At 51.4% G+C, this 25338-nt stretch overlaps 2 protein-coding genes across 2 annotated transcripts in view; one reads left to right on the top strand and one right to left on the bottom strand.

Moving 5' to 3' along the window:
* Positions 1 to 5877, top strand: part of ABHD12 (abhydrolase domain containing 12, lysophospholipase) — a 33957-nt gene extending 28080 nt beyond the window's left edge. Inside the window, exons 7-13 of the mRNA XM_058801842.1 lie at positions 61 to 190; positions 1887 to 1924; positions 2108 to 2187; positions 2714 to 2796; positions 3503 to 3581; positions 3844 to 3971; positions 5201 to 5877. Coding sequence (XP_058657825.1) covers positions 61 to 190; positions 1887 to 1924; positions 2108 to 2187; positions 2714 to 2796; positions 3503 to 3581; positions 3844 to 3971; positions 5201 to 5240 — 578 coding nt within the window. The 3' untranslated portion in view covers positions 5241 to 5877. The remainder of the gene's footprint in view (positions 1 to 60; positions 191 to 1886; positions 1925 to 2107; positions 2188 to 2713; positions 2797 to 3502; positions 3582 to 3843; positions 3972 to 5200) is intronic.
* A 1767-nt stretch (positions 5878 to 7644) lies between these two features.
* Positions 7645 to 25321, bottom strand: PYGB (glycogen phosphorylase B). The gene is made up of 20 exons (XM_058802801.1): positions 25062 to 25321; positions 22873 to 22974; positions 20950 to 21028; positions 19870 to 19973; positions 17804 to 17935; positions 15722 to 15833; positions 15280 to 15362; positions 14238 to 14381; positions 13811 to 13903; positions 13553 to 13699; positions 13272 to 13435; positions 12889 to 13003; positions 11711 to 11812; positions 11455 to 11602; positions 10879 to 10937; positions 10047 to 10188; positions 9525 to 9732; positions 9081 to 9215; positions 8904 to 8970; positions 7645 to 8670 (listed from the first exon to the last, which is right to left on the bottom strand). Exons 1-20 carry the CDS (start codon positions 25302 to 25304, stop codon positions 8518 to 8520), a joined length of 2532 nt encoding a protein of 843 aa, XP_058658784.1. The 5' UTR covers positions 25305 to 25321; the 3' UTR covers positions 7645 to 8517.
* Between the last annotated feature and the right edge of the window lie 17 nt (positions 25322 to 25338).

Here is a 25338-nt window from a genome sequence, read left to right as displayed (position 1 = left end):
GAGCTGGCTGATTCTGCTGAGCAGTTTGAGCGATTCTCAGCAGGACTCTTTGTGTTCCAGGCTGGGGTGACTCCATAGGCAGCCCTTCAGAGAGGGGAATGACCTACGACGCCCTTCATGTCTTCGACTGGATAAAAGCCCGCAGCGGAGACAACCCCGTCTATATTTGGGGACACTCCCTGGGCACAGGGTAAGCATCTAATCTTAGTGGCACTTCTAAAGAAGCAGCTTCTAAAGAACATTAAGCACTGACCTTGGATGAAGGTGCTGTTTTGCAATAATCCCTGGGCTGGCTTGGCTTGGCATGTGGCATAATTTCTGGAGGGTGGCTTCCCCATTTGTGCTGTACAGAGTGAGAAGGGCTGCAGTGAATGACTGCAGCAATGGATCTTGAACCTTCATTGTCCACAGGGCTCACACTAGAAAGACACTTAGAATTATAGATTGTAGATTGTCTTTCAGAGCAGAGCATCAGACTTGTCTGGTTTTCTGAAAGTGTCTCAGACCAGCCACGCTTGCATGTGCCTTGTGCTTTCAAAAGATTTCCTCCTGTCCTGATGAACATGCTGTGTGTAATCAGGGCTTGGGCAGATGCTTGCATGACTATGCTGCTGGCCACCTCTGACATTTGCATGATTATGCCTGGCACAGGGAAGTTCAAGGCGTCAAGTGCCTTTGCCTTCATGTTTTTAACTTTCATTTCCTGCTTCCTCCCTTTCCATGGTTGTCTGGAGGCAAGTCATGTTCAGCACCACTTGTTCTTACCCTTGTGATTGTGGAAGAGCAGAGGGCAAACACAAGAGTTACCTTTGAGTTGAGCTGTGTACAGATAAACTGTGAGACCACAAGGCTGTGAAACACATGCTGGGACAGGGAGGTATTTCAGGGAAGTGGCTCTTCATTGCTGTGACACTATACACCTTGCTTAGTTTGAGAGAAGACAAAGACTTTTTCTTGGCTCCTCCTTTATATTTTTTGCACTGCTCAGAATCCCTTTCTGGGTCAGAGCACGTTTGTGATGTTTCCCAGCACTGCAGTCAGAGTGTCCTGAGACTGGTCCCCAGCTGAGTTCTCTAGTGACCACAGCCAATCTGGAGTTCAGGGTTTGTGAAATGCTCTGTGCTTGGAGAACTTGGCAGCTTTGGAAATATCCCTATCCCATTAGGGTGATGCACAGGGGAGACCTTGCTGCTTTCTGTGCCAGTTAGGGAAGCTCCTTGCAGTGTAGCCCTGGGATGCTGCACTCCAGCTGCCTGGAACACAGCTCCCCTCTGCCTACTCCCCTGCACTCCCCTCTTGCTTGCTCAGCCCTTGTGGTCTGGAGGCAGGAGGCTGTGTCACCCTGCTTGGATGTGCTGGGAGCCACCTGAAAGGAGTCTATCCAAGGGGCTGCCTGGTGTGTTTCTTCCTTGGACTTGTTCATTAAACACAGGCCCCTGGTGTCACTTGGGGCAGCTGGGTGCATGAGGACACAGGTCACTGTGGGCCAGCTGCCGGACCTCGAGCGCTGTGCGGGATGGACCTTGTGGCTGTGGGGTTGTAGGGAATTTACAGGGATCCCCCAGCCAGGGGAGAGAGTGATGCATCTGACTCCATCTTATCAGAAGGCTAATTATTGACTTTATTATACTACATTATTCTATCTTATATTGCATTACATCTAAACTGAATCTGCCAAGAGAACCTTGTGACTGTCAGCTGACTGTCCCAACACACACACAAGGAAACAAAACACCATCACTTTGGGTAAACAGTCTCCATGTTGCATTCCCCTTTTGCACAAACACAGACACAGCAAAAGAGATAAGAATATTCTTGGGAAGAATTGTGCCTTGCTTTTCTCTGTAGAGGGCATGTGCCAACTCAATGTTCCTTCTTCTTTCCAGAGTTGCAACAAACCTGGTGCGGCGCCTCTGCGAGAGAGGTGAGTGTGACTCGTGGATGCATTTCCAGCAGCCTGCTGCTGTCCCAGATTCCCACAGACATTTGGGGAGCTGACAGAGCTGTCCTTGGTGCACCGTGGTGGCAGCTGCTCCCATGAGGCAGAGCCTGACCTTGCTGGCTGGCTGCAGCCCTGCATTTCAGCACATTGCCTTTGGCTTTTCAGAAACGCCCCCGGATGCCCTGATCCTGGAATCTCCATTCACCAACATACGGGAGGAGGCGCGGAGCCATCCCTTTTCTGTGGCAAGTACACAGTGACACTCTCACTGCTGGCATGGAATTGTGAGCATGGAAATGAACCTTCAGAAGTGCTGGAGCTGAGCTAACTGTGGTGTCTGTAAACATTGGGGGTAAAGAGCTGCACTGGAGACAGCTGCTCACAATGAGCAGAGCCAGAGCTGTGTGTGCAGCATGGGAATGAGCTGGCTCTGAACTGAGCACACACCCAGGCCAGGCCTTGCATACAGCCAAGCTGGTGAGAAGCTGCCCTGGAATAAAGCTCTTCTAGGAAGAACTGCCCACAGTCCTGCATGATACCTGGGGACTTTGACCATGCCAGCACCCACAGGGCCTGCTCCTGAGCAGGCTGGTAAGATAGGCCTGAAACAGGGGAGGAAAAATAATGCTGGTGGAAACAGGGGCAGTGTAACTGCAAAGAGCATGGTCAGCAGCCAGGGGATGTCATGGGATGGCAGTGGCCTGCCCTGTTAGTGCTCTTTGTATCAATGGACTGCTGGTGCCTGCCACTAATGCACATCTTTCCTCTCAGATATACAGATACTTCCCTGGATTTGACTGGTTCTTCCTTGACCCCATCACAACAAGTGGAATTAAATTTGCAAACGATGAGAAGTGAGTTTCCTCTTTGCTGGGGTTTCAGCTGTGGCTGCAGTAAGCCATGGCAAGCATCAATGAGGACAGACATGAGACTGCACTCTGGCTTTTTTTTGTTGCTGCATTGCTCTTACTGGAGTGATTTCAATTACTCTCACAGCCCTGAGAGCAGCACAGTGGAGCTCTGTTTTTTTTAAATTGTTCATAGTAAGGACAGATGCAACAGAGAGAACAAAGACTCCTCAGGGATATCCTGATTTGGTTCATGCCATTTATGCTTTTCAAGTGTACCTTCCACGTTAAACAGTAGCATTGCAACATGGCAGGAAGGTTTGGGAAGATTTCTTTGCTGTGTATTTGCCTGAGCCACCTTGCCTGTAATCACATTGACTCATTTCACTGAGTCTTTCATTGAAGGGCCAGAGCATTTGTGAACTTCCACTATTGAAACCAAACCAGACCTGGGGGGAGAGGAGGTGATGATTTACAGTGGAGTGAGCCACATTTCTCTGGTCTAAGCAGCAAGAAAATTTTATAAGCATGTCTTTCACTAGTAAATTTTCTACAGACCAAATGAATGGTGCCTAGATAAGGTTTTAAATTGTAGTTAATAACCCACAGGACACGCTTGTCATTACAGTTTTCTTTAAAATGTACATGTGTTGGTGTTGGAGAAATGGTGGGATTGCTCTGAGCCTTTGTGACATTGTTTTTCGTTTTACAGTGTGAAATACATTTCCTGCTCCCTGCTTATCCTTCATGCTGAGGATGATCCAGTGGTACCATTTCATCTGGGAAAAAAGGTACACACGTGGCTCTGCAAACTGATCTGGTGGGAGGAGCTGGTGTGGATAGAACATCTCAGCCAGGCAAGAAGTCAGTAATGGAAAGGGGTAAAACACATAGCCCAGAGGGACTGCAGGTCCTGCAGTGTGGCAAATCAGTGGGGCAATGAGGCTGAAGCTACCAAAGCTACCAAAGCCGTGCCTGAGGGGGCGGTGGGTTTGGCAGGGGGAGCTGGGTTGGGGTGACACCAATCCCTCACCTGCCTCCCCTTGGGTGCAGCTTTACAACATCGCGGCGACGTCGCGGAGCTTCCGGGACTACAAGGTGCAGTTTGTGCCCTTCCACACAGACCTGGGCTACCGGCACAAGTACATCTACAGGAGTCCAGAGCTACCTCGGATACTGCGGTAACCGTGCTCCCGGGGCCGGGCCGGGCACCCTGTGCTCTCCACAGAGGGGGACATACCAGGCTGATGTGGCTCTGGGGTTTTTGGGATCTCCCCAAAAATAAGTGCTGTGGGTGTCCCAGACTGCAAAGTTTAGTTAAGCACAACCTGTCTGTGTTGTCTTATATATCAAGTGTTCTATTATCATTATGGTGCAAGGATTCCATGTCACCAGAGTTTCGTACCTCCCCAATGCTTCTTGTAGGCAGTTCCTCTGAGCACTGACTGTTCCTGGTCCCTGCAATAACCATCTGACTCCAGATTCCACCAGTCCACTCTTTTATACCACTGTTCTTATTTATACCACTGTGCTTATTGGCTACAGGTGTGGCTTGTTAAGATCAGGCCTGCTCCTAATCTTTAGTAATTGGTCCAGCTGCACCTCTTTGGGAGATAAGATTACATTCTATACCACCTTCATTTACCCATACTGTGCCCCCCTTCATTTACCCATACATGTCTGGGCCCCTTAGAGCCTGCCTCTAGAGCCCAGAGGTAATCTTAGTGAGATCAGCTCTTTGGTGATTTTCAGCTGTTTGCTTGCCAAGTGCCTCAGCAGCAGATGCAGGGAGAGAGAGGAAAATCACTGTATGAGGTTCTGCAGAGATGTCTTTATTGGCAGCTTCTGCCAAGGGTCTCAGAGACAGCTCTTGCCCTGAACTGGGCAGAAGTAGGGGTTTATATAGGGTACAGGAATTTTGGGAAACACCCTACTAGTAAGGGTGGAGGTGAAAGTGACTTATTGTCTTACAGAGAGATAACAAGGGTCTGAGGGCAGGAGAGGGCTTGTTAGCTCCAGTCATCATGACTAGGCATTTCTTATCTTAGGCACATTACTGCCAGGGAGGCCTTGCAGACCCTGTGCCTGCTACACCAGGGCTGGCTTAGCACAGGAGTCAGAGCTCTCCACATCCCTGCAAAGCAGGTTTTGGGAAGGGGAGCCACAGAAATCTGGGAGCACTTTCTGGCTCATCTCTGCTGTGAGCTGGATGCTGTGGAGAGGCTGTTTGCAGAGTGGTTGCTTCAGTTTGGCTCTTTCAGTGGGAGCCTCTGATGGTGTGAGAGCAGAGCTCAGTGCTGTTCCCTGTAGCTGCAAATGCTGAGTGCTTGCCAGGGGAATGGGAAGACCTGCAGGCTGTAGCACACACCAGAGTATAGGAGAGTCACTGCTTTGTCATTTCCTTTTCTAGGGAATTCCTGGGAAAATCTGAACATGAGCATCATCACTGAAGACTGTCTGCTTGTCAGCACAGAGATTTTCATTTCCTTCCTCTCTCTTTTTCCTCCCCGCTCCCTGTGGGTCAGTCTGCCATTCTTCCATCCCTGGCACTAGAGGAGGTCAGGGATTCCCGTTCCAGTCCTGATGTGTACCCTTGGCAACTCCAGCTTCTGGCGTCAGCATCTGTGACAGCAAAAGGAAGAAGTTCTTGGCTTCTTTTTGGACTTGGACAGAGGGGTGGTGACAGCCCAGGAGCCAGTACCAAACCATGAAAAATGTAATCACAGCAAAGCCTCGCCCATCCCTCGTGGTACCGCTGAGGACAGATGTTCCTAGGACACTGTGTCATGACCAAGGATGTTCCTTTCATTTTTAAACACTGCTGCTGTTTTTGGATCATGTAGAGATACATTTGTAGACAAATGGCTTTTGGCACATCTCCTTACCACAGGTGTCTTGCTTGAGTTTGAGGTGTTCTCTTTCTAGAAAATACATGTTTTGCCTTTCCTCTTTGATCAGTGGCTGTAATTGCAAATACATGGAGGATCCAGGTAGTGAGAGGTATTTTTATTTAGCTCTTCAGTCACAATGTGCTGCGAGTGTTGGGGTAATTGCACAGATTTGGAAATAAAATGAAAGATTTTTTTTTTTTTGTTCTTCCTTTTGAAACATCTATGTAATGGGCAAGGCTAGTGCCCTTTTATCTTTCTCCACCTTTTTCCTTCTGAACATTATTTTTTGCTCTCATCCCTGCTATTCTCTGTGGAGCTCCTCCCCTTCTTCACAAGTATTCCTATTAGGATTGGAATGACACATGTATATAAACTGCAGATGTGGGCGTTTAAGCCAGAAACTGTGAGATTACTTTTTCCTTGATCTCCTCTTCCATGGACAGTGTGTGCCCAGGCTGCTGGAATGGATGTCTTCCATTACCCCTGTTCAAACCCAGACAGCCATGTGCTGCTTTTAGGTGAGAAGGGCAAGCTGTTTTTTTTCCTCAACTACTTTTTAACTCCTTGGGTCAGGTTTTCCTGTTCCTGGTGGCAGTGCTGTTCCACTGTAGTTAAAAGCAGGCAGTGATACAGTTTTTGATGCACAAATAAGTCTGGGGTGCCATTCCCCATCTCTCCCCCCCGCCTTCTGTGCACTTCCAGTAGCACATCTTAGCCCCTCCGACAGCCATTGTTCAGGAGGCAGAAGTGGAAATGAGCCTTTCCCACAGGAAGAGGTGCTGGGGGTGTCCTTGCCCTGCTTGGGGCTAGAAGTGGGACTGGTTTATGCCACTGAAAGAGGAGTCAGTGACACTGCCTTGCTGGGGTCCTGCCCCTTGCAGTCCACACAGACAGTTCCAGGTGCTGTAGGTTTAGTCACTAGTGCTCAAAGGGAATTGTGCTGCCCCAAGGATCCGGTCAGGGGTGTACAGCATAGTAATAAACTGCTCAGCATGCATCAGAGTTATAGCTGCAGGCTCATCCTAGCTGCAAAAGAGACAGTAGCTTGTTCTTGTACCAAGATTCTTCTGCCATTAGTGCAGTTGTCCCCGAGGTTTCTGACCCTGATACTCATGAAGTAGCTGTGCCACTACAATACAAGTGCAGCAACCTTGATTTATCACACTGACAGATGAGAAACACTTACCTGGCTCTGGAGAGTAACACACATTCCAGTCAGTGCTGCTGCTGGCAGCTGGCTTGGGGCAAAGTGCAGCCTGAGTGGGGCCTGGCTGGCTGCCTTCCTCCTGCTGGGACAGAGCTGGGAGTCCAGCACGAGAGCTGCTGCTCTGGGTGGTCCCAGCACCACCATTCCTGTTGGCAGCCCAGTGATGTGCTTGGAAATTTGAACTGAAATGTTTATCTAAAAGTGGTGTAGTTTTAATAAAGGCATTGACTGCTGATCACTTTAGCTTTACCAGTCTTACCTGGCAGTTTTTGGGACGTTTTCTCCATGCTGAGCAGGTCAGCTGGGTGTGGGGCTGGGCTGCAGTAGGGCTGTGCAGCTGGGAATGGGCAAATCTTTGTGGCTGCTGTCAGCTCTAGAGGAGCTCACCTGGAGCCCAGAGGGTCTGTGCCTTTATTTTGGCTGCAGCTGAGGCAATGCTTCTCCCCTGGGAATGGGGGAGATGGGAATTGCTTGTGTGACTTCTGGCTCAGGAGCGCTGTGTGCCATTTGCAGGGCAAACCCAACACAAACCCCCACCCCAGTGCATGGAGTCAGCTGTCATGGGCACGTTGTCCCCCCATGGTGGGGCCAGCACCCTGTCAGCTGCAAGGGACTACAAACCACAAAGCCACAGCTGGGCAAGGACAGCAGTGATTGCTGTGACCTGAACTTGGCATTGTTCAGGCATTGTGGCCTGAACTTGTTGCAACCTGAACCCAAAGGGGTGGAGTAGTCATGAGTCTGAAGTCAAACCAGCAGGTGTTTGGGTTGTTTTAATGAGTTGGTGTCAAACAGGGCAGTACTGGTGCACTACACAGCACTATGGGTGTTAAAGTGTGACCCCAGCACTGGGAGGGACATGTGGAGCAGCATGACCCTGCTAAGGAAGAGTGCCAGGGCTGTGATCCATGTTCACCCCCTAAGCAGCACACACACAGAGCTGTATCTGCAGAGCCAAGAGCCAGCAGGTACAGCCCTCCCTGTGCAGAGATGGAGGCTAAAAATCCCTGGAGTGGCTTGGTTACTGGGCCTTTAGTTAGGGAAGAGGTATGGGAGGAGACTACAGTAAGGTCTGTGGCAAGGAAGTGGCTGATCCGAGGCTCTCCTGCTTATGGCACAGTGTTGGTGCCTGCCCTGGGGCCAGCAGCTTTAACAGCCAGCCCCCCTTCTTTAGGTGATACTGGGGAAGGGGATGGGCAGGGTTTGGCCTCTGCCTCCCCCAGCTTTGGGCCTGGCAGACCCTGCAGGAGAAAGACACTCTGTGTTGGCTAGTCCTACTTGTGGGGCAGGGTCAAGGAGGCCAGGCCCTTGCACACAGGGGCAGGGGAAGGTTTACTTGGAAAGCCCTTGTTAAGCATGGAGCACAGCTGTGGAAGACTTATCCATGGCCATCTCACTAAAAGCACTATGCAGCACGTGCAGGCAGGCTAGGTAGGTGCAAACACAAGGTCCTTTCTCCTGCCCTCCAGCTCTTGTTCCTTGGTCAGGGCTCCTCCTCAGAGCATCTTCTATCCCTCTGAGGGAAAGGCCTTGTTTCTGCAGAGCTGAGCCCATCTGACTGATAGTGAAATGCAGGTGAGGACTCCTGCGATGGGAGCACATCTCTCCTTCCTTCCCTTGGTGCTCACATCAGTTTCGGGGCAGGTTGGGCGGGGGGATGGCTGTGGCAGAAGGCTCCACCCCCCAGATCTCACGGGCATACTCCGTGATGGTTCTGTCACTGGAGAACTTGCCCGAGCACGCAATGTTCCTGATCACTTTCCTCGTCCATTCACGGGGATCCTGGCAAGAAGAGAGGCAGTGTCAATACTCAGCTGCTCACCCAGCTCTGTCCTGGCTTGCAGGCTTTCAGGGCACTGGCTGGTTTAAAACCCCAGATTTGGCTGAAGCAGCCAAATCTACCTCACCCTGCCCCAGGGCACCCACATGCTGCAGTGTCCATGAGAAAGACTCCACTGGAGCACACTCATCCCAGTTATCCTCAGTGTTCCCACTCAGCAGTGGGCAAACCTTACCATGAACAGCTGGTCCACTTGCCCTTGGCACTTAATGTAGGCCTCATAGTCTGCAAACACCTTAAACCTGAAACCCAAAGCACAGTCTGGCTGGGGTTTGCCTTCTGGGCAGGACAGACACCTTCCCTTCCATGAGCAGGCAGTGCCCCCCTGCACAGGGATGCTCCCAGGACTCACCTGTCGTGGTACATGAGCATGTTCACCACATCCTTGAAGCAGCCGGGGTCCCGAGGGGAGAAGAAGCCGCTGGTGATCTGGTCGATGGCCTGGCGCAGCTCGGGCAGGCGCTCGTAGAACTCGCGGGCGTTGTACCTGTGCCAGCAGAGACAGCCTCAGGCACTGCTGCTCCTCCCTGTGTTGGGGCAGGGAGGGCAGGCAGGGAGGTGGGACAGCTCCTGAATGAGGGCCTGTGCCCATCAGAGCACCCTGCTCGTGGCTCACACCAGCAGCAGTGTCTGATACCTCATACCATGTCCCACTGCTGAATCCTTGCAGCCCAAGGCAAAGACTGCCTCTAGCCCCCTGCTCCAGAGCTGCCCAGAGAAGAAAGTGTCCCTCCCAGAGAACATGGCTCTCCCCATCAGAGCTGAGCCCATCTGACAAGCCCTGGCGTTCACCAACCCTTTCCGATCCAGGGCCTCCACGTCCTCCACCCTCATGCCAAATATGAAGAGATTTTCTTCGCCCGCCTCCTCAGCCATCTCCACGTTGGCCCCGTCCATGGTCCCGATGGTGAGGGCCCCGTTCACCATGAACTTCATGTTGCCAGTGCCCGAGGCCTCTGTGCCAGCTGTGGAGATCTGCTGGGAGAGATCCGCTGCTGGGATCACTGCCAGGTGCAAGAGAAGTGGGAGTTAATCCTTGGCACATCGCAGCTCCTCACAACCAGGACTGGCCCTTCTGACCTCGCCCTCAGCCCAAACAGCACAACTCTGGGGCCAGGCTCAGCTTTGCCATGATCCCAAGCAGCTGCTGCCACTCCTGCATGAATGAAGCTGGCTTCCTGCCCTGTGTGGAGCCTTCAGGCTCTTCCTAAGGGACAGCCAGGTGTCCTGCCACAACTGCCTCTCAGGCCAGCCCGTTCCTGGGCCCAGCTGGGACGTGCCCAACTTGTGACAGGCGCTTACAGAAGACCAGACATACCCTTCTCAGCCAAGGACACCCGGTAGTTCTCCAGGAAGATGACCTTGAGCTTGTCCCCCACATAGGGGTCGTTGTTGATGACCTCACCAATGGATGTGATGAGTTTGATGATCATCTTGGCCATGTGGTAGCCAGGGGCTGCCTGAAGAAGAGCAGTCCAGAAATGGGGAAGGCTTTTAAGGAAGGGAGAGCATAAGAGATGACAGTGTGGGGTTCTCACTGCAGCGAGTCTGAGCCTGACTTCTGCTGGTCACATGGAATCACAGCATGGTTTGGGTTGGAAAGGACCTTGGAAAGATATCTAGTCCAACCCCCCTGCAATAAGCAGGGACATCTTCAACTAGACCAGGTTGCTGAGAGCCCCATCCAACTTATCTTGAATGTTTCCAGAGATGGAGCATGTATCACCTCAGGGCAACCTGTTCCAGTGGGTCACCACACTGACTGAAAAAATTTCCACCTTAGATCTAATCTAAATTAACTCTTCTTCAATTTAAAACCACTATCCCTTGTCCTAGCACAACAGGTCCTGCTAAAACATTTTTCCCCATCTTTCTTAAAAGGCCCACTTCAAGCACTTCAAGGCTACAATAAAGTCTCCCCAGAGCCTGAACAATTCTAATTCTCCCTAAATCCTCCCTCTCTAAATCATGAATTAGGTAAAACACCTTATTGGGTAATAGTGATGGAGCCTTGCTCAGTCCAGTTAGTTCATGGAGGTGTCCCTGCTGCTGGCTAATCCACAGCAGGCCCAGCAAAGCCACAGAAAGGGGACAGGACCTTCCCCATCCACCCCCAGCCACGCATGCACGGAGTCTGGAATGCAGGTTACCTTTCCTCCAATCATAATGGTCCTGGGCACAAAGGATTTGGATGGATTACATCTGATGCCTGAAAGAGCAGGGATCTTTCTTCAAAATTGTTTCAAATTTGAAAGCTCAAATTTGATCCTAAATAAACCCAAAAAATTAAAAATCTTCAGAACTGAAGATAAGCTGGGCAGAGTTTAGTGCCTGATCAGAGGCAGGCTTGGATCTCAGCCCATGTCACAAGGACCTTGCAGGACCCTGAGCCCAACCAGACATCTGCTGGAGCTGTGGTGGGCAAAAAACAGCCACAGAATCCTTGGGGATTCAGATCCTTGGAGAACTCCTCAAGGCAGAACAATGCAGACTTGACTCCAATGACTTGCCTCCCTTTGGGAATGGGCAGGGGCCCCAAGTATACAATGGGAAATGGGGCCTTAACTTGCACCAGGTCACTCTTGACAGCTGCAGAACAGGTGTGGAGGCTACCTGGGCTGGAGATTTGGGCTGTGAGCTTTTCCCCAGAGCTCTGTATGAGCCTTCAGCCACTCTGCCTTCCCTCCTGGAGGGAAGCCCTGGCAGTGAGAGGCCGGGGGACTTACGGTTGTAGAGGGTGATGGCGTGCAGGCAGTTCAGCAGCTGCCGCTTGTACTCATGGATTCGCTTCACCTGGACATCAAACATGGACATTGGGTTGATCTTCACCTTGTAGTGCTCCTCCAGGTAGGCTGCAAACTTCAGCTTGTTCTCCTGGCAGAAAAATATTTGAGGAACAGGCATGAGTTGGCAGGGCTTGCATCAGAAGTGAGCACTTGCTGCTGGGATGTTCCTGGATGTTCTTCCCCCAGGGCACATTACCTGCTTGACTTTTGCCACATCCCTGATAAAAGTCTCATTATCTATGAACTCCAGGAGCTTCTTCAGCTGGCTCAGGTCTGTGATGAAGCCTTCCCCAATTTTCTAAAACAACAAATCAGGAATGTCATGAGAGATTTCACCCAGTCCTCAACTGCCCCTTCCCAGCAGAGGTGCCACAGTCCCCTTGGGAACTGGAAGAGGCAGTGTGCCACATTGGAAAAGGGGCACATAGGGAAAGAGGCACAGTTTTTTATTATGAGATTATTTCTCTGCATCACAAAGAAGCCCAATGGAAACAGGGCACTTGCAAAAATTCAGACAAGCCCCCCTTTCTCAAGAAAAGGGAGATGTGTGCACATGTGCCATGGCCTCCTGGCAGCTGGAGAAACCAATGGGCAGGACATGAAGATTCATTTAACTACAGGATGATATTCAGTCATGGCAGGTTGCAGTGTGATGTAAAAAGCTGCCCTCAAGGGCCTGGGAAATACGAGGGACAGAACTGGAGCTGGGCCTCCATGGGAGGAGCTCCTTTGTGCCTATGAGGCTGAACACTTGTCCAGACACCCTATGGTTGTGCCTGTGTGCAGTCCACACAAGGGCAGGGACCAGATTTAGATTTCTGCAGCTTTTTTTGGCCAACTTTTCATCATCAACTTTAGAGCCCAGCCAATCTCACACCTACAGGTGCCACAGCATTGTCCTCCCAGGCTGTCCCCACAGAGCTGCCATGGACATATTTTCTGAAAAATACTTTTGCTAGGGTTTTTCTCCTGAGAAGCCTCACAGGAAAAGAAAACCAATAATTATCTGCTGCTCTGGAATGCAACAGGTGCATTTGATCTCATGTGAGTTGTTTTTTACTTGATGACCAACGACAGCCACCTTTGTTGAGGCTGTGAGCAGTCACAAGATTTTATTATCATTCCTTTCTATTCCTTTCAAGCCTTCTGATGAAATCCTTTCTTCTATTCTTTAGTATAGTTTTAGTATATAATTTTCTTTAATATAATATATATCATAAAATAATAAATCAACCTTCTGGAACATGGAGTCAAGATTCTCATCTCTTCCCTCTCCTGGGACCACCACAGTCACCTTCAGGGCTGACCAGACCACAGGAAGAGGTGACCAAAGGGATCACACTGAGCTCCTCACTTCCCACGATCACCACTCACCTCAGCAATAATGTCAGCCAGTCCTGGGTTGCACAGCAGGAGCCAGCGCCTCGGCGTGATCCCATTGGTCTTGTTCTGAAACTTTTCTGGCTCCAGCTCATAGAAATCCTTGAACCTGGAACACCATGGAGCTCTGAGCCACCCATCACCACCCGAGCTGCAGCTGAGCCCCCCCCAGTGTGTGCTCCTGACTCAGGGCAGGCTCCATCACTCTTTGCTGCCTCTCACCCCCTTCCTCAGCCGTACTGCCAGGAGTTTCACCCGCTCCAAAGGAGAGATCCAAAGCAGAGCTGGACACCCAGCTGCCCCAGCTAACCCTTCCCAGCTGGCAGGCAAAGCCCAGGGAGGGGAGGGAGCCCACCCCTGGCTGTGTTCCAACTCACACCGAGTTCTTCACGATGTCGGAGTGGATGCGGGCCACGCCGTTGACGGCGTGCGAGCCGATGACGCAGAGGTGCGCCATGTTAATCCTCTTGCAGTCGCCCTCCTCGATCACCGACATCCTGCGCAGGCGGTCGATGTCCCCCGGGTACAGAGCTGCCACGCGCTGCAGGCAGGGACAGGGACATGAGTGACACGGCCACAGCACCTGGGAGCACTCCCATCCTCACGGTGGTCACACCAAGGTCCCCAGAGTCCCCGCAGCCTGGCGCCGGTCCCTTACATCCAGGTGCATTTGGTTGAGGGCGTAAATGATCTCCAGGTGCCGCGGCAGCAGCTTCTCAAACATGGAGACCGGCCAGCGCTCCAGGGCTTCGGGCAGCACAGTGTGGTTGGTGTAGGCACACGTCCTCTTTGTGATCTCCCAGGCCTGCATCACAGACAGCAGGTTAGTGCACGTGCACCCAGGCCAGGCAGGAAAAGGAAATCCCACAGCTCCTTCCCCTGTGAGGTTCAGCACGGTCCTCTCAGCTCTGCTCACCTTGTCCCAGTCCACCTTCTCCACATCCACCAGGATTCGCATGAGCTCTGGTATGGACAGGGCAGGGTGGGTGTCATTGAGCTGAATAGCCACCTGCAACACAGACTTGCTGATCTCAGTTCTGGCAGTGTCAGACTGTGACAGTGCCCTGCATGCATGGGGTTGGCTAAGGGTCAGCCCCAAGGCTCTTCTTATGACTCACAACCCAGAAACAGACCTCTCAGTAATGGAGCTATTCAAACTTTTCAAGTTTTGCTCCAAATTACAATTTTTTCCCTGGGAAAACAGGCCCGGAGATCATCTGTTTTACAACCCAACTTGCCAGGGTGTTTGTGTAAATGCCCCATTTAGTCCTGAGCTTCCTGCTCTCTCTCAAGAGAGGCAGGTCTGGCTGAAATTTCCCCAGTGCCTCTGCCCACAGCCTCACCTTGTCTGGGAAGGTTTCAAAGCACGTTCTCACAGGGTCTCGGCAGCCGAACTTGGAGGACTTGAAGCGGCGGATGATGTCCTGGAGGGTGGCAGCCACCACAAAGTACTCCTGCTTCAGCCGCAGCTCCTTGCCTTCAAAGAACTGCAAGAGGGGGCAGCACATGCATTGGAGCTGCAGCTGCCATCCCCACCTGGCAGCCAAAGCCCTGGAGATTCTCCTCTCCACCCTCAGGGGCTTCCCAACAGGCTTCACACGTCTGGCTCCTCACCAGAGCAAATGTGGATGTTTCTCAAATGTCTCTGATGTGGACAGCAGCTGTAGGGACTCACAAAGGGGCTTGGCATCCCAAACAGCTGCTTCCAGAGAGAGACAGCCTGCCCCATCCATGCTACTCCCACAGAGCCAGCACAGATCCCTCCCTCGTGGCAAAATCCTTTGCAGGGTTTTTTGGCGAAGGATTTTGGGCTTTCTGCAACAGCCAGGAGTGTCTCTGGACACAGCAGCTGCCTCACACACACACACTGTGTTTTCTGCTGGTCTGTTTTAAAATACCAGCAGGTTTGATAGGGTGTGGGGAAAAGTGCAGGGGATTTGCACTTTCCAGAACAGATGCCAATCCATGGCTGGATATGAGGGCTCTTCCCTTTTGGATCCAGAGCCCAGTGAGTGCTTAGCCTGGGACAGCACTTGCAGTAAGAAATCCCTTGAACTGGGGATGGAAATGAGTCCCCTCTGTGTAAACTGTGCCTTAAAGTTGAAGGAGTAATGTCTTCCTCTCCATAAAGTATGGAACAGAGCAGCTACACCTTATGGGCCAGACTCTTGGCTGCCAATCAGCCCTCTGGAGCCAGCAGAGCCATTCCTGTTCACTGGGAATTATAGGGACAACCTATACTGTATTACAGGGACAACCTACTGTATTAAAGCAAAGCAACAAGCATCAGATGCTCACGACCTTCCAGTGTTGGCAAACAAGGAGACACAACTGCAGGAAGGATGATTCTGAGCAACAGGGAAGAGAGGCAAGCAGGTCACTCACGTTATCATTGGGGTACAGGACTCTGGATATGTTCTCTGCCAGGTTTCTGTCCAACACTGCCTCGATGTAGTCACCCATATTGACTGCAGGGAGAGAAACACACACAGCACTGCAGCAGCTGGAGGGATTCAGGCAGATCCCTGACACCACACTTTTCCATCTTCTCTTGCAGAGAGGTTTTGTAACAGGAATATTCAGGCTGGTACTAATGGAACAGGATGGGAATGTACATGTGTGAAAGGCACTGGAGTGGCAGGAGGAGATGGGTGGGTGTCTGGGAGTAGTGTGATCCATGGATGTGCACACAGTGCTGTGGTTTGGAGACAATACAAATGGATGGAATAAACACAAAGCAGGGCAGATGTGAAGTGCTGCACCATGCACAAAGGCACAGCTGTGTCCCACCTGGCCAGAGGAGAGGCACTGGAGGGACAGCACTTACACTCCTGGAGGTTGAAGTCGTTTGGAGCCTTGGCAGACCAGAGCCTCATGGTGTTCACAGTGTTGTTCTTGTATCCAGGCACTGGGGTGTCGTAAGGCATGGCAAGGACAACCTGAAAAGGACAGTGTCCCCCCTGGTTACAGCACAGTGACCTGGAGAATGTGGGACAGTGGCTGAAACCTCTGCAAAAAGAATCCAGAGGACAAAGACAAGTCCTGGCTGTGGAAGGAATCTCACCTCTATCATGGGCACTTCCACCACCTAATGGGAAGCATTCATAGGAGAACCAGAGCTGTCTGGAGCTCTACTGAAACAAGAAACCTGCTGACCTTCCTGTATTAACTGGGGTACCTATCAGAGCACTGAAAGCACCCTCAGCTGCCCACAGGGATTCTGTCTGTGCTGGGGAAAAGCCAGGGCAGTTTGGACTTCTGTGTTTCCATCTGGGATTAACTCCACAGCCTGAATCCTGCCCATTACCCTTCTGCAACCTGCCAGGACCAAACCCTATAACTGCAGCACCATTTCCAGAGCCATCCACCCAATATTCAGGGTTTTTTGAACCTGCCTGGATAACTCCACTGAGATCTCCAGCACCTGAACTGAACATGAGTGTGAATCTCCTTGTGCAGTTTGCAGATGATGCTTAAGCTACAGGAGGCTACAGGGAGTAACCCTGGACCTCCCAGTTCACACAGCAGGGAAAACCTGGGCAGGTCAGCATGTGGGTCATGAGCAGCCTCCTTGTGCTGGCATGGGCAACAGCTCCCCTCTGGGGACAACCAGCAGGAGCTCAGGCTCTCCAAGCTGCTGTTAGCAGCTCTGAACATGGAAGCAGGCAGGGAGCCTGCCCGGGCACTGACTGGGGCACACAGCACATGAACTCAGCTATGCTATATTTAGAGGCTGCATCTTTGGCTTTTTTGAACCTTTCCAACTTGTTCCTTTAGCAGCACTATCTGAAAAGTCACCTCCTTGTAGGAAGCAGTGTTTGGGATCCCTGAAACCCCAGACTAGCAGCAGGATCAGAAGAGAGACATGTTGAAATGCAATGACACTTGGTCCCCAGATGGACGCCTGCTACACCTGGGGCCCAGAGAGCTCTGGCACAGTGCTCCCAAGATATTTCCTGTGCTGGAGCTCTGGTGTTGAATCCTTGCACTGTTAACATGGCAATCACCTGGGTCACTTCACAGCCTCTGACAACCAGAGATAAAATGGTTTATTTGTCCTCTGAGCAGGCCCAGGTGACTCTGTAACTGAGCTTCAGCTCTTGGTGCTGAAGAGAAGGGCTGAGCTCTGTGGCTGTGAGCTCCTTGGTTAACTGAGCTGGTTCATTGGGCTGAGAGACCGCTGAACATTATGGGAACAAAGCTAGGTCATCCCCCTGAATCACAGAGAAATTCATTGTCCTTCCTTCCTCCACCCTGAGCAGTGCTTACAGAGGAGAGGCTGAAGCATCTTAGATTCACCTATGTCTTTGTTAGCAGCAAAATGGGGATGCACCTATGATGCAGCAGCCTGAACAAGCATGAGCCCCTGAAGTACAGCATTATGTCCTCAACTGTGGGACAGGCTGAAGGAGGGTTGGTGCTCCATGATGCCACAAAACAAGGCCTCCAGACATACTGGAGACTGGAACCCACACCTTCAGCCTCCCCTGACAGCACCCTGCCCATTGGGCTGCTCTGGGGAAGAGGAACTTGCTCTCACAACAAGAGTTAAACACCCATGGCATTGTTCCATGCCTCTGCACAGCAGCAGCATCAGAACCAGCTGAAAATCCACAGAGTGTGAATGGCCAACAGCATGGAAGAAGCCTACAATTCTCCTCCAGCATAAATCCATGTAAGACTGTGCAGCTTTGCCCTGGAGATCAACAGATGTCTCTTTTATCTCAAATCCTGCTGTAACAATTCAACAAAAGCTTTTATCTCCTCCAACCCCATAGGCTCCCAAGTCACCTTGGGAAGCTGAAGTTTGGCCAGTCTGGGAGGGAAGCAGAGCCTGAAGACCTCAGGCAGCCCCAGGGTGACCCTGTCTGCCTTCCCCAGCCCAGCAGGGGGAGACTGACGGTGGTACCTGGGTGTCGATCCACTTCACGCCGTCGGCAGTGTGCTCCACGCGGCCGTAGAAGTGCACGGGCAGCATGTACTCGGGGCGAGCCTTCTCCCACGGGTTCCCGTAGCGCAGCCAGTCGTCAGCCTCCTCCACCTGCAGGGACACGGGATCAAGGAGAGCCTTGGATCAAGGAGAGCTTGTGGCTCCACGAGAAGGCTGAACGTGGCTCCTCACAGGGAGACTGGTTTAAAAGTAAAGCTTCAGCAAGCTGGCTTTAAAAATGGATGTGCAGAGGCCTCTAGAGGATAGCCGGGTGTGAAAAATGCATGTATTTTATGATTGGCTTTTTGCAAATATTGAAATGAATATTATATGTGTTGTGTTAGGAAGTAATGCTGTTTTAATTCTCTTAAGTACTGTGTTAAATATAGTTTTAGGTTATAAAAAATGTTAAAATAGAAACTGTGCTATGTAAGATACTTCTTTCAAAGAAAAGACTTGCAGTGAGATAGCAGCCACAGGACACCTCAATCTTTCAGAGAAAAAGAATTTATTGCTCCATTATCAGAATAAACCAACTTCTTCCTGCCTCAAAGGCGCTGTTAGGATTCAGAGGAAGAAGCTGACACTGACCAGACAGAATCCTGTGTTTGAATGGAATTTATGCATCATGGATGAGGTGTATGAATATGCAACAGGCTTTTAAGGGTTAATCCTCTGTTAACGTGGGTCCTTTTTCAGGCTTGTGCTGCCCAGAAAAAGGTACCCGGAATGTCCCTAACTCTTTGTTTTTATTGTCTCATATTGTCCTAATTCAATTTGTCCAAATTATTATTACTCTAATTGTATTACTATTTTTATAACCATTTTATTATTATTAAACTTATAAAATTTTAAAAGCAAGCTACTGGCACTTTTCGCACCGGGCTTTGCAAAGCTTGGATGATGCATCCCAGCTGGTATAAATAAATAAATCAGCCTCTATGGATCTCTGTTAAGGTTTAAGCCATGCAAACTGCACAGACCACTGCTCTCAGTCTGTCTCCAGGCCTCCACATCCAGTTTGACTGTGGATACTGTGGAATATGTGGGATGTGGCACCCAGTGGAGATGCTCCTGGCCACAGTCCACACCCTGTAAGCCAACTCTTGTTAACTGCTGTGCCCTCTGCCAGAGCGGGTTTCTCCCCTCAGCTCACAGCTGTGGCACTGGGAGCAAAGTGAATCCATCAGAGCCACCCAGGCTGGTGTTATCCAGAGATGTTTTATGCCTCCATGCATTTCTCTGCTGTGAGGGGAGGGACTTAAAGGAAGGGGGAGATAGTGGGACAAGGAGGGGCAAGGCAGGGGGGAGGGCCACAGCCCAGCATGCCACCACCCCTGTTCTTTTTTAAGAAACATGAAGTCAAATACAGGGGAAGTTTTCTCCTCCCTGTTTTTACCATTTATGGGGCCTGGCATTGCAGCTTCTTTGTGGAGAAGCAGGAAAAAAACAACTTTCAAACCTCTCATGGTCCCTGACCTACAGAGTGGCATTTTATGGAGAAAAAGATACTTTATACTCCAAAGCAAGGTGAGTCTCCTAATGAAAACCATTTCCAGACACACACTAAGGAAAACTGCCAGCTGAGGCAGTTTTTTTAGCCTATTTTCACTGGAAAATAGCATGATCACTAATGCTACAGGAAAATTCCTGTTTAATCCCTGTCTGCCACTGATCAGGGAACCCACAGGAGCAGCAATCACACCAGACACTTGCCTATATTCCATAATGATCAAACACATCCCTTGCCAGACACCTTCCTGAGGTACTTAGGCACATCTCCATCTTTAGTCTGACTGCTTTGCTGACTCACAGCCAAGCTGGATGGCACTCTGGGGCTGCTGCAGCTGCACTGTGGAGACCCAGGCAGGCAAACCTCTGGTCTCAGCCATGTCCTGGGGCTCAACTCCCACATCATCTCACCCAGTGATGGACTCAAACGCCCAGTTTAAGAGCAGCTCAAGGCACTGCAGTGCCTTTTACATCCAGGCCTTGTCCACAGCATGAAAGAGAGCAAGAAAGAGGGACCTGAGTTTTCCAAGTACCTGCCAGCCATCGACAATCTTCTGGTTGAAGATCCCAAACTCGTAGCGGATGCCGTAACCGTATGCTGCCAGCCCCAGCGTGGCCATGGAGTCCAGGAAACAGGCTGAAAGGGTGAAGGAAACAGGCTCAAAGGGTGAAGGAAACAGGCCCAAAGGGTGAAGGAAACAGGCTGAAAAGGGTGAAGGAAACAGGCCCAAAGGGTGAAGGAAACAGGCTGAAAAGGGTGAAGGAAACAGGCTGAAAAGGGTGAAGGAAACAGGCTGAAAAGGGTGAAGGAAACAGGCTGAAAAGGGTGAAGGAAACAGGCTGTAGGAGCAGAGCATGGGCACTCTGCAAGGAACCTCACTCCTCGCTTGCTGCATGTGCTGTGCATGGAGATGAGGAGCTGCCACAACAGTGCTGCTGGAAATGTTTATTACTCAGAGGAAACCCATGTGCAAAAGGGAGACAAGGAGGCAGTTGGCAGCAGGACTCTGTGCATGTCCTGCTGAGCAACCACAAACCCCCAAAATTGCTGGTGACAAGGACAGATCACCAAAACCCCAAATCCAGCTTTGTTGCAGTGAGAGCTCTTCTAAATTTGCCTTCCTCTAAGCCTGTCTGCCCAGTAAAGCAGAGCTTCTGACCCTGACCTGCTGCACCACCAGCTCCTTAACTATTATTGCTTCCAAAGGAAACCCTTTCAGCCCTCAATCCAGGCAGTTCTGGTAAAGATCAGCCCCAGCATTTACTCTGTGCTGGGGAGCTCTCATCTCCAGCTGTCCCATGGGACAGGCAGACCAAAATAGCAGCCAGCAATCTGCCTGTGTGAGAGCTGTTGAGTGCCTCTGGGAAGTGAGAGATTTCTCAGGGAGGTGAGGAGAAAGGCTCCAGACAGCCTCTTCCAGCCACAGCCCTGCCTGCTGCACTGCAGAACACACACCTACAGCTCTGGGCTGCTGTCTCTGGTGTTTCTGGCCAGCCAGGAGCAGGCAGGAGGGTCCCACTGGCAGATGGCAGTGGTGAGGGTGTGACAGCCACACCACCCTTGGTCCCCATGCACTCTGCATGAGGAGGGAACTCCCCTCGCCCTGTATTACCTGCCAGGCGGCCCAGGCCTCCATTTCCCAGTCCAGCATCTTCTTCAATTTCTTCCAGCTCCTCCAAGTCCAAACCCAGCTATTGGAGAAGAACCACAGCAGAACATGTCACCAAACAAATCCCATGTGTCCTGAGCTGCTCTCCAAGGAGGACAAACACATCCCAAAACCACCCACACTGAAGGAGATTAAACCCACAAGGTTTCTGATTCCCTCCCCACAAAGCATCTCATCAGCACCTAGTCCTTGGGCAGCCCAACTGATTGGAAAACAATTTAGCCCATCACCAGATGTTGCTTTCCCATGAAGAAGGTTTCCTTAGAGAATTCAGACAAAACTCTCATGCCCTAGCAGCCCCTCAGGTGAGGATGCCCTGTGACCAAACTTGGCATTGGAGACAGTATGGGGGGAATGGTCAAGCCAGTGTGCAAGGGACCCCCAAGTTCTGCCTGGGCAGGGGAGATCATCCCTCTGCTCGTGCACTGAGTCCTTGAGGAAGGGCATGGCCAGGCTGGCAGCAGTGACTGCAGCATTCACCACCACTCCCTGTGCTTCCCACATCCTGCCCCCGAGCTCCTTGGCTGCAGTCTGTGGCTGGAAGTGGTTGCCTGCATCTCTTGAGCCATTTGTTCTATGGTCTGGGGGCCCCTGCCAGATGAAGGCTGAGGCCGCCAGCAGCAAGGACTCTCCAGGAGTCCAGGGGGCAGCAGCAGCAGCTCACCCTGGTGCCAGGGGGGACAGCACGGTGTCAAGCCCGTACAGCTGCTCCCCAAACTGTTTTCCCAGCACTTCAGTGGTCTGCAACCACAAGATGGGAAAGCCTCATGCACAGAGTGATGGGGACACAAACACAGAGACAAATTCTCTCAGTGACAGAGCCACACTGGATGTGAGACCTTTGAAGCAACCTGGCCACGGGCCATGATGAACTCCCCAGGCTGGAGGCTGCAGCAAGGGAAGCCTTGGCATGTTGGGCCAAATCTGCACTTGGAAAGTGTCTTGCAAAAGAATGTAGAGGATGTTCCTGAAAAAAGCCAGCCTGCTCTCTCTCTGTTTCCTCCTCAGAGAGGAAACAGGTGCCTCCCTGGAAATCCCTTTCGGTCTCTTGCCAGTGAAAGTGCATGCCAGGATGTTCCAGCAGCAACTGTAGCACCTCATGTAGAGACACAGTGAATTGCCCAACTTCTGCTACAAAGTGTAACATGGATCAGAGGGGAAGCTGGGAGAAATAAAGGGTTTGGGTGAGAAAGCCAAAAACCTCATTCAGTCAGAAAAGGTCACTGTGCTGTTGCAGAGGTGCCTGCAAATAACCATATAAGTAAGTAACAATGGCCTCACATTAGTGATTGCCTTGGTGATACCCAGCTGTGTTTTTTTCAAGATGGAAATCATCTGAGGACATTTTATTTCCAGCAATGATTTCCCTCCTTTCTCCTTTCCCACCAATTAACTTCTATCTGCCAGCACTGCTGCTGTGTCTTGTGTACCTCAATGTATGAACTGCAATTTGGTGTTTTGCTGCTCAAGTCCCAGTTTCTCCCATTACACTACATCTCCTGTGATAAACCATCATTTCTCCCACTAATGGAAAGCTCTTTGCAGCCTGTGACTCTCATGTCATTTAGGATACTGGGTGTTGTTTTCAGTATGCACTTTTGGGTTCTCCCATTCACTACAGGGTAGTTTGGAAAATGTACTCCAACTCCAATGGTGGTTTGGAAAAATGTACTCCAACTCCAAGGAACCCCAAGGCTCCCCCATTGTCCTCTCTGGGGAATGAAAAACACTAAGATGGAGCCAAGCTTCATTTAGTGTAGTCCAAATAACAACCTCCTCAGGTAAAGCCCTGAGAAATAAAGATGCTCAGCCATTTGTGTGGAAAAGTTTAGCCTCAGGGGGACCCTGGTATCCCCAAGACTTTACCTGGTAAATGGCTTCATCACAGGCATTCTGCAGGCCCAGGTTCACCATGGTGTTCTGCAGAGTGCGGCCCATGTAGAACTCCAGGGACAGGTAGTAAATGCGCTGGGGAGGCAAAGCGAGACGCTTACACACAGCACAGCACTTTGCTTCCACTGAAGCTGCTTCAAAACAAGAGCAGACCCAAGCATTTCCCAGAGCAGGGATGTCTTCCCAGACTGGCTTTTGGCGCCTGCTCCTGAACACCACGCACCAGAGTTGTTTGTCAGAAGAATTTCGAGCGGGACGCCGGCCAAGCCTCCACCACGCATCTCCCTGCCAACAGCCTTCTATAGAAAAATCTCGCTGCCTGTTAAGTGTTTCCCTAATTAACTCAGGGCAACTATTATCATCTAGGATGCTGAATGATATATTTATACACTGTCAGGCTCAGCTGAGGTGATGTTTACGCTGGGCTTTTAAAGTTTTCCTAGGCTGAGCTGATCCGGTCTCCCAAAAGCCAGAGCAAGCCCCCTGCCCCTGCAGGCTGGCTGGGCTGAGGGCCAGCACCTTCCTGGGAGGAATTTTCCAGCACTCCCATCTCATGGGTCCTCCTGCTCACCCCACACAGGAGTGAGTTTCATTCCTGTTTCACCCTGTTGAACAAGTAAATTGTCCCATAGGTGGCAGGGTTCCTGGCACAACTGTGCAGTGACCTTCCAAGTTTGAGAGGAGTCGTGTATGTGCTGCAAATGCTAAGGAAAGCCTCTTTGTGGGATGAGAAGCAGGCTGTGCAAACTTTTGCCCTCACTCAGATTCATCACTATGGATATTTTTATAAATAAACCAGAATTCTTAACGGAGCAATTACCTGACTTCAAATTGTGCTTTCCTGTGACTCTCTTTCCACTGTAGTGTGGATCTTCCCCTGCTAAGCAGCAGGGAAAGATCCACAGAGCATTCCCCACTCTGCCATCTCTGCTGGGAGTCTGAAAGGGTCAGTCTGTTCCCTAGGGCTCATCAGAAAGACAGGAATCATTGCACACAAATGATCTGCTCCTTTCAGTCTCCCACAGAGGCACACTTCTAGTGAAAATCTAAGTGTGGAGGACAGTAAGCAAACTCACTCCAGGCTCCTCTGAGCCTTTATGGGATCTGTGCAACCCCTTCTGTTGGTGCTGCAATACAGATCAGGGCACATTTGTGTGAGTTGGGACAAAAGGGAGAGTCCCATGCATCAGTGTAATTCTCAGTACACATGCAGCCATTCTGTGGTGAAAGTGCACTTTGTTTCTTGTGTCAAGACAATATTCATCATCTTGGGAAAAGAGCTGACTCAGGGAGGTGGCTGCCTGCCTGCACCCTGGGAAGGTATGTGCCTTTCTCTGTGCACACCTGCTCTCTGTGGCTCTCCAGTCAAGCGCTGGATTGGGTCTTAATTCAAAAGGATTAAGTCTGAATTATGTCTTGCACCTCCCAACACCTCCAGCATCACTGTTCTGACTTGGCAAGTGAACCCCTGGGTTTGGTGACCTGGGAGAGCTTATCTGGCTTTCACAAGGCAAGAAACTCCTCTCCAGCCTCAAAGCTGAGCTGCCTGTGTGCTCTGCAGGAGTGAAGTCAGGACACAGCTGTGCTGAGCCATGGAGGTGATGATGCCCACAGGGGACACCACACAGCAGCAGTGTGACTGCAGGACGTGACTGTGGTGGAGCCTGCAGAGGAGCTGGCAGCAGCAAGGACCTGCTCAGAGTGGGACATGGCTGTGACAAGGTGCAGGGGGACACAGTTATGAGGGTGTCCGAGGGGGGACAGTGCTGCAGCAAGGTTCAGTGGAACAGGGCTGCAGAAGAGTTTGTGGAGACACAGTCACGGCAAACTGCACAAGGGACATGGCTGTGGTGATATCTGTGGGGACAAAGGCATGGCAAGATGTGCGTGAGGGACACAGATGAGGCAAGGCTCATGGGGACACAGCCATGGTGAGCTGTGTACAAGGCACACAGCAACAGCGGGGTGTGTGTGAGGGATACAGGTGTCACGATGCCCGCAGGGAAGAAATCACGGCCATGGCAAGGCGCCCTACAGGCAGGTGCACGCAAGGGACAAGTTCCAGGGGTCACACCCACAGTGACACCTGGCAGGTAGACACGGAAACACCCTTGGTGAAGGCACAGCCGCCCTCCCCCGTCCCTCGTCCCGCCGGGGCTCACCTTGGGGTCCCGCTCGTAGTAGTGCTGCTGGGTGCGGATCCAGCGCCCCACCAGGTGGTCGCGCACCGTGTGCGCCAGCGCGAAGTAGTAATCGCGGGGGGTGGCGACGTTGCGGTCCTTGACGAGGGTGAAGTGCAGGTGGCGATTGAAGCTCTTGCGCACCTCGGCCACGTCCCCCAGCCCCGCGATGCCCCGCACGCTGATCTGCTTCCGACGGTCCCCATCGCTCAGCGGCGCCGCCATCCCGCTGCCTCCGCCGCTGCCTCCGCCGCAGCCG

This window comes from Ammospiza caudacuta, chromosome 3 (genome assembly GCF_027887145.1).
Source record: "Ammospiza caudacuta isolate bAmmCau1 chromosome 3, bAmmCau1.pri, whole genome shotgun sequence".
Classification (NCBI taxonomy): domain Eukaryota; kingdom Metazoa; phylum Chordata; class Aves; order Passeriformes; family Passerellidae; genus Ammospiza; species Ammospiza caudacuta.
Note: the sequence above shows the minus strand (reverse complement) of the source record. Positions and strands in the feature narration are given on the sequence as shown.

Excerpts from the sequence above, each read along its gene's own strand:
- PYGB (XM_058802801.1), bottom strand. The coding sequence starts at position 25,304 with ATGGCGGCGCCGCTGAGCGATGGGGACCGTCGGAAGCAGATCAGCGTG. Across the intron at positions 21,029-22,872 it reads GTGATGAAGCCATTTACCAG|CTGGGTTTGGACTTGGAGGA; the intron begins GTAAAGTCTTGG and ends CTTCTCCAATAG. Across the intron at positions 13,436-13,552 it reads TCAACCAAATGCACCTGGAT|CGCGTGGCAGCTCTGTACCC; the intron begins GTAAGGGACCGG and ends CCCTGCCTGCAG.